The sequence below is a fragment of the Phallusia mammillata genome, chromosome 7, assembly GCF_965637545.1.
Source record: "Phallusia mammillata chromosome 7, kaPhaMamm4.hap1.1, whole genome shotgun sequence".
NCBI classification, from domain to species: domain Eukaryota; kingdom Metazoa; phylum Chordata; class Ascidiacea; order Phlebobranchia; family Ascidiidae; genus Phallusia; species Phallusia mammillata.
Window position 1 is genome coordinate 6573590 of NC_137258.1, and position 12370 is coordinate 6585959.

At 40.2% G+C, this 12370-nt stretch overlaps 1 protein-coding gene across 4 annotated transcripts in view; it reads right to left on the reverse strand.

The window, feature by feature from the left end:
• Positions 1-12370, reverse strand: part of LOC145239230 (teneurin-3-like) — a 76283-nt gene that overhangs the window by 49983 nt on the left and 13930 nt on the right. For 3 of the 4 annotated variants that reach the window (XM_080102523.1, XM_080102522.1, XM_080102521.1), the window contains exons 2-5: positions 7569-7885; positions 7049-7272; positions 3995-4048; positions 2967-3145 (exon numbers count right to left, since the gene is read on the reverse strand). The exons of the other annotated variant lie outside the window; for it this stretch is intronic. In XM_080102523.1, the coding sequence (XP_079958649.1) occupies positions 2967-3145; positions 3995-4048; positions 7049-7272; positions 7569-7681 (570 nt within the window). In that variant the 5' untranslated portion in view covers positions 7682-7885. The remainder of the gene's footprint in view (positions 1-2966; positions 3146-3994; positions 4049-7048; positions 7273-7568; positions 7886-12370) is intronic. 4 annotated transcript variants of the gene reach the window in all.

Genomic DNA, 12370 nt, shown 5'->3' on the forward strand with positions numbered 1-12370 from the left:
TTCAGGATCATATTCGTTGGTAATTTAATATCACGAGAATTTCTGATCTCTTTTAATTTAACAATTACCTCTGCACTGATTAGGTTTAGTGCTAACTTTGTAAATTCTGGTCATTAAATATCTGCTATTTGGTTTGCCTTCTATTTTTATTCCTAATTTCCATTAGCTTGGTTCATCCCTTGCTTTTCCAATACATTTGAAACCTCCCTTAAGCAACAAATCACAGCAGCCCCAACTCAAACTGTGTATCTGGCGTTCACAAACGCTGAACATAAACTCTATGCAAACAGTGTACACATGTTAACCGCTCTCCGGACATCTTGTAAAAAGCAGTTCGTATAAGGACCTTCCCAGTCGGGAACACGTTCGAACAAGGCTATAGCGACTGGGACTTGCTACAGCGACTAATAACATTTGTTGGAGTTGCTCCCCAGGGGCGCAAGTTCGTTCATAAGGTGTATTTCAGTGCACTGCAGTGGCCGCTCCGAATCTGTCTGGCGACGGTTTGACTCCTATGTAATATGCTTTTGATTGCTTGGCCCCGAGCCCTTTGTTCGTTGGGGCAAACAAAGTCATCCGTGGTGCATCGCGCGTTCTGAGGTCAACTGAACTTCCACATCAATAAATATTGGAAAAAATTCCATGCGGGTTTATAGGATTCGATTTGTTGACGTCAGTACTGAAAACAGTAATGCCTATTGGATTGTTGTTCTATAAACGTTTTAATTTTCTTCAAATACGTTTTGCAGGATAAAAGGTTTATCGGTTTTTAATACGTATAGTGGGTGTTTTGCTTCAAAGTTTAATACCACCTATTGTTTGTTTAACGTTTATAATAGAAAAGTCACAAATTTGCTCAACGTTTCGGCTTCTGTACAAAATACTGCAAACAAGTTGAAGAAAGAAAACGTCTGAAATGGAGAGAAATGTACAATGCGTAATATCAGTGCATTTAAGTTTAGCGATTCCAGATTTTTTCACTTTGTTTACATCTCGAAAAGGTAAAAGCGCCGCTAAACATGAAATAGGTCTGTAACAGCGATACTGACGCCAACGCAAAAATTAAAACCAGGATTACACAAAACTGGAATGCAAAGAGGCTACGGACCAACACGTAATATGCAGAGAAGTCATCGATTTAATACAAGCCAAAAGCAGATTACGTCGGGAATTCGAAACAGATCAGGAAAAGCTTTGGTTTGCAATGCAAATACATACACAAACCAAACAAACTTGCGATCTTAAACGCTGGAAGCTTTAAAGTCAATCTGGCAAAGCGTTTTATGAGGAAAGTTCCCACACAACTGGTAGTTTGGTTGGTTCTTAAACTTGGTACTAAATCAAAGGTTTTACTTATTTAAATCCCAAGAATATGAATGCAAATAAAGGAGAACTAGTTAAGCCACCAGGAGGGACATTAAATTACACCGGATTTAGCCGTCGGAATTTGAAACAAATTGGCTGTTTACGCGTGAATGACTCTAACTAAGCATCGCCATCGATCACGCCGACCCAGATGTGAGGGCCTGCAACGGTATAGTGTATTGAGCCCAAGTTCTAAATCCCCACTCATCTCGTTGCACAACAGCTCGGTTAAATGCCAGACTGCATTAGCAGCGGTAGAATGATGGAAAGGTCGCTCGCGGGCCCGTCGAAATGATGTATCGTTTACACGCCCAAAGGTGCACCAGCAAAGAGGCTATTCAAGCATGCGTATACACACAAATACAATCTAAACACCTTGAAGAGGGACAAACAGTCCGGAATGGAGAATATTCGGTCTTACACGTATAATTGCGTGTACGTTTGACGGTTTTACCTCAGCACAGTTCTGCTGCAAAACAGAACTAACCACAAAAAGTCAAGTCTAAAAACTCGTCCAATGAGAGCAAAATTTCAAAGGGATCCGTTTAAAAATTGTGCAATAGGTGTAAAATAATTCTCTATAGCCTGATACAACACAAATGCCTGCGAAAGTTTGTTGAAGAGTCTTTGACCGCAGTAATGAGCTTGAAAAGCTGTTGAAACAATCATTAAATACAATTGCGATAAAGTATGCAGCAGGATTGTAGAAAACCATCAATCATCTACTGACAGACTACTAATATCTCATTGCAGTAGCGTAATGCGACACTTCGGATGCAACACTATTTGTTATCAGGGCACCGTCCAATTTCCATTACCCCAAACACAGTTACCATGATAGAGGCATGGCATGCTGCAATTATAAGGGTAATTTGGAGTGGTATTTCATAGACAGGCCGGGACGTGGACGCTCCAGTGCCCGTCGGTGACCAGTGGTTCGTTACTGAGTCAACATTGCCCGGTACTGACCACTGCCTGCTTTCGTCGCACTCGTTTATCAAATTAATGATGCATGTGACAAGACGTTGATGTCTACGGTCCGCGCCTTCCTTTATTAAACCAAAACAGTCAGGTTCTTCATATGCATTCAGACCGCGTTGGCCTGGTCAGCTAAGCTAAGGGCAATTAGGCTTAGAAGTGAAACGGTCCCGGCACATTAGAGATCGGCCAGTTTCTCAGATTTCCCTCGGTTACTCATTGACTGTTAATTTATATATATGTTTAGGATGGCTTTAACCAGACGCGAGCTAAAGGAAATAGTGCGTCTTTAGGTGTGATACAGACACCCCGACAACTGCAAAGATGCACGTACAGTTGATAAACGATAACAGTGCTAAGGAAACCAAGATGCAGCCACAAAAGACTGTACGAAAGACTCGGGGCTGTTTAGGGTCACACAAAAATCACTTCACTCTAAAGACACCCAGCAGATAATATTATAATATTCGATCCTACATTGTACACGTAATCAACCTCACTCTAAAATGGGTTTTCATGTCATTACCCAACGGTCAATGATGGGTATATAATACAATACGGCTTATAAAAAAAAGCGATTACAGTTTTACTAAGCGAGTCAACAAACAACTAAAGCTTCTTACCTCGTGGTCCGCTGCTCTGTCGGAGGCCGTGCTCAGGTACTTTTCGTCAGTGGGTCCTTTACCGTGAAAGTTCACGTTTGAGTTCTCTTTGTAGGCGGCACTTTGTGATGCAGCAGCGGTTGTGCCTTCATCGCGGGACGACTGGTGGCTGACTCGGCCCGGTGGTTCGGTGTAAGCGTCTACACACATCAGTGAGGGCGGAAGTTAAAACGGATCCGATTTCAGCTGGCAACAGCACTAATAAGATATCCCGTGTGGCATCGGCATAAACGCCCCAAATTTACAATAAACCTGGTCACAATATTTTTGTAACGTCTAGGGATTTTTATGTAGACAGTTACAAGACTTAGAAGGCGCGAAATTGCCTTTAGCCGACGACACTTACAAGTAACACGACCCTGTATGATGCTATCATTTGTCATTTCGACATGATACACAGCACCGTGGGCGAACCACAAAGACGAAGGTTCGGGATTCAGTTTGCTGTTACCAACCGAGACGCAGCTGCTGGTGTGCTTACGTGAGATTAGGGTTTAATTTTAATTCATGCGAAAATTTACATTGAGCTCTTCTTGTGCCTGTCTTATTGACATGTCCGTTGGTTGTTAATTATGGACGTTATAGACAACCAAGGCACATTTTAACCGCAAAATAACCAAATCTCTCCAGTACGTATGTAACGTCTTATGTAACGAAATACGACAACATGTATTGGTAAAAGGGTATGATGGAAACATACGTGACGTTTGATCTGTTAAAAACAATATTATTGTTCGTTTTTAATAACTTGAGTAAAAAACCCGGACTTAAAGCTAAAGTATAGGTTTCAAGCAAAAGTTAATCGAAAATTGCTGAAAAGCAAGCTGATTGAAAATGTAGGTTGACCTACTACGAGAGCTTGATTAAGTAAGCCGCCAGTTGGAACATAAAAAGACAGCGGATGTCGGGGAAGGAAAATTAATAAAGGATTGGGCAACAACGCTATTTCGAAAGTTCAACGCCGGCAACAATTCTGTACAGGGATTTACCTGGCCAATATGTCACGTACTCGCAGTGGGTTGAGTTAGGACGGAAGTAGAAAGCTGCAAAAAGCATAAGCGCGATGAGTGAAAGTTATTGCCAGCCATACAGATGAAAAAAGCTTTCAAACAACAACATGCAATATATATCAGATATTAAAAGTCACACAACTCCCAGCAACGCGTTTACCCGAATACGTACAACATCGATCGCGCTTGCTTCTGACTGATGTCATGGTCGAGAAACATGGGCGCAATATGACTTAGAGATATTACATTTCATTCGATATCAAATTGTCGTATATGGCAGTTCTGTAATTTTGTGTTGCAGTGTGCTTCGGAAGAAAACCTGATCACACAGATACAAATTAAAAAATTTAATATTTCTGTGAGGAATATTAAGTAATGGTATAGATCAGGTACTTACTAAAACTGAACAAAAACACGTTTTATACATGATTAATTTGACGTTCTTTAAACAACAGTGGATTTGTAAGTGTCACATTAGGGCATAAGACCATTTTAACTGCCATGTTTACCAGAAGAAATTGTTCCCGCAATATAGGTTGCGAACAAAACACGTTTCTCAACTTCTAATGTACACTATAGGGTAAATTTCTTGAGGTTTAAAAGTTGATTTCTCCACTCAGGTAGGGTCGCGCCTCGTTGACAACAGACGACGCAAAGTAAATTACTTCACCGCAGCAAATACACCAAAATCCGGCGGAACGCAATACACCCTTCGGATTGCACCAGTGACCAACCGAAGCGGCGCTAAGAGGTCCTCGGGTGCTACCTATACCGTCTACAATGGAGTGAGAAAAATGTCGACGCTATTTTAAGCTATGTCGGCGAGTGCCCGCCTAATGTAGTGTGGTTGACATTGCCAAGTGCCGTGGAACAACAACAATCGGTCGCCATTACAAAACACAAACAATTGAATCGGTGTGATCACTGCCGCCGCTGTTACACAAAGCCCCTGGCCCTGAGTGGGCGCCATGACGTCATATGGTTGGGTGTTCACGGCATATTGGACTCAAATAGAAATTTAATGTAATCCGTCGAATTTGTGTGTTAGACTTGGGCGGGAAGGGGTTAATGGGGTTACTTGTTCATGTTTTTGCAGGTAGCTGGTGGGATTGCACACAGTGTCAAACACAAATTAGTATTTATATAGTTTATCTATCTCTTCTGGTGCAAAGTGTGAAAGAACACATTTTCCAAACCTCTTTTTTATATTTTGGATTGGGTGCGCAAAGCTAATTACCGTGGCTTGTGTAACACCGTGAGATTTTTTAGGAAAACCTTTTTAGGAAAGGTTTGTATATTGGTACTATTTCGAACCGTATTCTTAGTTGGTATTTCACCACAAAACTGGATCAAGTATCGCACCTAAATGTACAACAGGCAGCAATCCCAACGTTGTTAATCACGACCCGTGTATAAACATCTACATCTTAAAATCTTTATAGACAACAACAAGGCATCGATATTCTCTTAAGGGTGTGTAGGGGTGCTTCGCCCTAAGCCCAAGAGATTCGCTAACGCGTGAACAAGTGGCGGCTGGCCAAGCCAAGCGGGGGAAGCAATGTCAACACACTCGCCTCTCCGAACACCTGGCCAGAAGAGCCTTGGTACAGAGCATCCTATGTACAGATCGCTGCACTCTTGAGAGCTAATTTGCTCTTATCTCGTAATAAATGGCAAGGATTGGTGTTTGTTGTTACAACGGTGGAACTGCCCTTGCCTTATGGGCGTTGTATAAGTGATGGGGACACAAAAACTGCTAAAATTTTAGGCAAAAAATACTCTGTACTCTTAGAATTCTTTCCCCTGGGCACGCTTCTACAGTTCGTGTACATTCGCAAAAATGACTGCCGAAAACTATTTAAAAAATGTATCCTAACGCTATACCATGGAGAATGGCTACCACAAAAGGGTTGGTAACTTTAAGAAAGCATGAAAAAAATCATTTTATACTTCCACTCTATACTAGTTTTTCGGTTATAATAAACGGAATTTTATCCAAAAGACTCAACTTGCATCTGTTCCCAAAAAACGGGCAAACCTCTTTTGCAACAAACATTGACATTTGCAGCTCATAACCTGTATGCATTCGCCTGTTTATCTCAATCCATCATCTACCTCCGTGGTGGCCTGACGAAGATATGACACAACTCTGGCATTCTCTCGTCAATCACCACGAATAAGCCAATCCATCAAAACATAGATGAATTATGGATATATCTGGCTGAGCCGCGATGATCGATTAATTGCATTTTGGACGCTCCATTATCTCAACGCCACAAAATCCTACACAAAGGTGCATATCCTGCTAGAAAGTCTAGCTTTATATCCAAAGACGATTCCTTACTATGTGAGTGATATGTGCTTGAATAAAACATGACGGCTAGGAGGTGAATTTAATTGCGGCTTTGCGGTCTTTAGGTGCGATTACAGATACCGTTACAGTGGATCCTTTCTATCGATTTCATGACAAAATTTGGACGAAAATTTAAGGGCTACTGTATTTTAAGTGGCCAAGGCGTGAACATGGGTGTGTGTTATAAATCAGGACAAAAGAATTTGAATATCTAAGAAAAATGATTTAAACAATATCAGAACAGTTCCTCTTACATTTATACATGTGGAAGGTTTTATTGAATTATTCACAATGTTATTGTATATTTTCTTTCGTGCCCTGCTAATTAACAAAACTGGAACAAATTTAGTTTATTGCAGACGTATTGTATTGGTTATTTGTGTATCCTGTTTAATATAAGTCAGCCAAATTTTCTCTACTCTGTTTCACGAGAGAAACAAACATACGCTCTTTTACGCAAGCGACAAACCCCACGCCAAGAGAAACATTTCAAATATTCATGAAACCGTTAGGCGCTTGTCACTTCTTGAATTTGCCAGTCACATATTTTCATGCAATATTGAAAGGTCGTGCACATGCAAACACCACAATCAAGTCTGGACAAGCTATGCATGCAAAGTTAGATGTAGTAAATGAGATACCTATAGTAAACAAGAAACTCTATTAAACTTTTCAGTAACCTGGACTGGAGCTCTCCGATCCAGTTGCTCGGATCCGGTTTGAGCCTTCACTATCCATGGATCTTCGTTTGGTTGCACTGCCACTCGCGAGCCCGGAGTCCGTGCTGTTACTGCGAGTATCCGGGTTCGAATCCCGCTGACTCCGTGTCGGTGTATTTTCAATTGATAAGCTGTTGGAAAACTTGCTTCCAGACTGATCGACTGGTGTTTTTTGTTTTGTAAGTCTGAAGTAAAAAGTGTTATAGCTTTACTCATTTACTAAATCGGTGGTTCTTAACTTTTTAGCTTCGTTACCGCTGACAGAACCAGAAATGTTTCTATATTTACTTCTTTTTCAAAAAACGTAACTATTATGTCACAAAAGGATGACGTCACATAAATAAAACATGGCATTGTAATTAACCCTTGAAGAAGTTAAATTACTCACAAGCTGGGAACCAGTAGTGTTTAAAATTAAAAAAAAAATGTTAGATATAGTAGATAAAACAACGCACTGAATTTTTAACAAACTTTTTCCCACCTTGCTTTGACTTTGACCTGGCCCTTCGTCGCTGGCGATTCGTCACCAGAGACGCATTTCACTGTGTTGACTTCTTCGTTAGATCCAAAATCGCTGGTACGGTCGTAGGGCATGTTGCTATAAGCTCAAGAGACTTGCGTAATCCCCTTGGCGTTGATGCTAAAGCGGACGACCCTCACAGCAGTTTCCGATGCATTAAGTGGAGGAGTGCTTTTGTTTTGTTTAAGATAATCAAGTAGATTGCAATGTCAACAATTCGCATGTGTGCTTTGGAAATAGCAGTTAGATTGTCATGGTACGGTAAACCTGATTTGGTGCTAGAAAATATGAAAAAAACAAGTTTTTTGTTAAAGGCACATATTATTCATAAATATTCTACATTACCAATTCATAAAACCATGTTTGTATTTACTAATAAAATTGATTTCATTTCTGGATTAGAGGTAAAAACCTATATGACGTGGACAGTATAAAATTTATATCCACAGCGCTGTGACAGCACATGCTCAAATACATTTCTCCGTCAGGTGTGCATCCAACCAGGTTATACGCTGCGAGAAAGCTAATCTATCGTGATCAGCAATTACTGAGGAATCAACAGTGATAAGAAGGAGTATTGCGCGTCTCATTAACCCCAGGTATATCGCTAAGGTGTGATCTCGTTAGCGTAAAAGCGATAAGCAACAGGTGTAGGTTTGAACAGGGCTAATTTGAAAGTTGACTTTAGCACACGATGGAGGGTATTCGCTGCGGGCGTCTGATGTTAATTACATACTCCATAACCCAATAACGACGCTTTTAGCAAGCCGATGTTAATCAATAACATACCTAGGATGCTGCAAACCTATCACACCAAATCTGTTTTATCATGTAGGTTATAGGCATATTATACCTATAGCCAGGATTGCCATGCCGTCCTTATTTCTAAGATTTGTCCTTATTTTGAAGGGCTGTGTCAGAAAAGTTCATTGTCCTTATTTCTAAGAAATGTCCTTATTTTTGACTGTAATCCCTATTTTGTCTTATTTTCAACAATTACTATAGTCAAATACCTGCTACATAGATAGTGAAACTATAGACCCGGCCTGTTGTGAGATGCACTAAGTATTTTCTATGAACAACCAGTTGCTGGAACAGATTGTTTCTGGCCAAAATATTGCAAATGATATGCCAAGACTCGTAAAAATGCAAAGATTTGTACAAAAACGTTTGTTTCGTTTCGCATAAAAAATTAATTTTTCGGTTGTCCTTATTTTTGGTTTCAAGTCGATGGGAACCCTGCCTATAGCCATATCTCATTTAAAATACCCGCAATTGCTTCTAACAAAAACGAAACAAAACGGTCCGTTTGTTCAATTTTGTTTGTAAAATACGCTCTGAAATAGAACTAAAAATATTATTTACTGAAGTCAAAACCTGGTTTTTAGTACCAGCTAAAAGTTACGCGATCATTGACCGGTGGTAACGTGCTATATCCATAAACATTACACGGTTTTATGTTAAGTACGGGCGTTCACCGCAGTTTCACACTTAACCTTAACACGGTGGCAAGATCAGACGTACTACAAAACGGCAACAAATCTGTTTTAACTAATCGCGTTAACCTTCATTTGAATGTATCAATTTCGACTTGAAACGACTGCCTGTGTTGTAGCCTTCAATTACGGTCAGCGCGACGGCATGTTTCCCAAGAGGCTGTCTTACATAGCAGGTAATTAGCTTTGTATGTGACTGACCCCTGGAACTAATCCGTCTGCGCCGATGATCGGAACCAATCACAACCGTGTATTATTTGCGGATCACTTTTTGACCGCCTATGTGCCGGTGGCCCCGAACCAGCGAGAACCAAGTGGCCAATCTGCTGCCGCGGCGTGCAAGGTCAATTGAGGCTAAACGGACAATACAATTTTACAAGGCGTTACATTTGCTCACAAGTATATGATAGGGCTTAAGGCGTGTTACGTCAGGTATGCCAAACAAAGAGTTATAGCAGTTCAAATCAATCAAACGAAAAAAGTTTAGGTGTCTTTAGGATAAAAACAGGTGTCATATTAGCCCTCACTACATGGGCACATATTTGCATGTGCGCTTTCATTTAAAAACAATGCAAAAACTGTGCGTTTACAGACAATCCTAAATAACCAGGTATATATATCGCACCTTTCTGACTGTTAATTTTTTTGTCTCTTATGACATTTCTGTCATGCAACCTAAAATTTCAAAGGCCTTAGCATGTAGCAATAAAGAAATTCGTTCCGCAAAATCACGCTAATCCTCAGCCTACAAATGCCTAACAATCCTAAGTTCTTTCTCCACACCATGAAAGCACAGTCGCTTGATCGACACCGAATACCACAGACAGGTCAGATTTTTACATGGTTACGGTTGCGATACATCCCATGATCGGACGTAAATCCTCCGGTGGCTTAGGCCGGTTTGACGCACTACGTTTATTTTACCAACAACGGACGTGGCTCGCTGCTGTGTTTTTAATATAGGAATTTAACTTCACAGAATGACACTGTTTCGCTACAAAACATTGTGGATATTCAACATAAATAGCAATACATGGGGAAGACCTAGTAATTACCTGAGCGATTATATTAAATTGACTGGCGTTGTCAACGATTTGTACAGCAGTGTAACAACTATAGTAACCTCTTGCTTATAGTTAGGCTGCGGTTGTTTACTATCAATGACCAGATAACTTAAATAAGTACAAGCTGCCTAAAAATAATGCCAAAAAAATACAAAAAAACAACAGTACATCTTTTTGCTCTTATAAAAACTTAAACCAAGAAAGATCGCAGCGACCATTGACTACCATATATACTGATTAGCCTTAGCTCTGCACATGGTCCTTGAAACAATAATAATACGTTCTTGCAGTCATTTAGGTAACAACAATCGATATAAGCTCAGCTTTCAATTCCAGAACACGATTGCCGCTAATCCTTGCATCGTTAAAACGTCCACACGAAAAGATTTAGTCTGACACTCGAGAACAACAGTTGCTTGCGCTGTAAAACTGGAACGTCAGAAAATTGTCACCAAACTAAGCGAAGACGGCGTCAAGTTGCCTTAAAGATCAAGTTGCTCGAGTATTGCAAGCGATTTGACGCAGACAACGCTACCGGTAATTACGGCTTACTTCAGAGAGCCAGACGATTCAATCTTATATTAAATCATCTCTAGAGCTTAACGCTTGTCTTCAGTGGCTATAAGTGCGGATAGTCCTGCACACCACATAACACTTGAACAAATAAATCCAGAATATCAACTTCCATTTGTTTCCACCAAGAACTGTAATCCAAGCCTGGCTTTAAAGTTATGACTGACTGTTCTTGGGGAACTTACGTTGTCTTGCGTAAAGAATGGAGATTAATGTAGCTTACCAAGTTTCTGATGCATACTTAATTTCGAACCTTTTTCAACGCGTTCTTCCTCTCGCTATTGGTCCAAAGCTAAAATGTTTTCCCTTCCTTCAGGCACGTTGTGTAACAGACAGAGAATGGATTCCACGTGCGTGCCAAATATGCAATCTACTTGCCGAATCGGCTTAATTCAGATCCGATGACAAAGTACCCTGAAGGCTTGCAGAGCAGCTGATAAGTTAAGAGATTGCATCAGGTGAGCTGTCCACCTTTTTTGTTTTGCCTTGCTTTTCTCGACACGCCTAACACAGGCCATCAACAAATTAGCCAGTATTAACAAACACGCAAAATAATTCAAATAATTAAATTCAAAAAAAGAAAAAAATCAACAAATAAACACGGCTTAAAACGTTTTGGCATGAACTTGAAATATTCAACAACAGATGAGGCTCATAACAAATGGGAGACTATATGAGCTAGTTGATAAATTTCCCAAGCAACTCAATTAAGCACCAGGAGCATTTGATATATTGCGTCGGAGTTTTTTCAAACCAAGCGCAGATGTTTCAACTTGAATACAAAGCTGATTGCGAGCTGTGATAACGATCAATGCGACCAAGCCGACGGACCCGGAGGCACAAGCATGCCTTGCGTTCGCGTCGTATTGATATAAACATCGTCCTTCAAATCAGTAGGCTAACCGCGACCTGCTCACAACTAAGTACTATCGGCTTCTATTTATAATTTTGCAGCCTTGTTTGTTTCATTGGTGGCCTATAATGAAATAGAATGGTAAATTATTAAGTGCAGGGTCAGTATGAACAATCGTGATTTGTTTTGCACGTAAAAAGCACTATGATTTTTTTATCGTTAAGACGTACGAAGGTAAGTAAACGTATATGTTTCGATGAAGAATATTTCCGTCCCAAAACAATCTTATAGATTGTTACTTAAGGACATTAGTGTGAACCAAATTTTATAGAGGCAATATGCCATGGCTTTTAATTTTATGTCAAATATTTCAATGAATGACCCTACTTTTAAAAGAAACAGAATTTAAATACTCGTACAAACAAGTGTGTTTCAAACATCAGCGCATATAGCAAAGTTCAGTCGCTGTCATTCACATACTGTAAAAAAATCCTAGATGTACAAGAAAAGAAGATACAGGCCAGTGTCTCGAAACAATAAACACTTTACGTTTCATCATCGAGTTCTCTTTGGGCTACATAGGTAGGCATAAAAGCAAGAACACTTATCCTACAAACGTGTGCAATTTTAAACCAACCGACAGCAAATTGTCAATGCCAAAGCACTTGAAATTGAAGGTAATCGTCGGTTGTAAGTCATTCGTGGCTTAAGATAAACCTTCAACCACCCAAGATGACAATTCGGAAAGTGGCGAAGCCCAAAACTGGCGTGTTACAT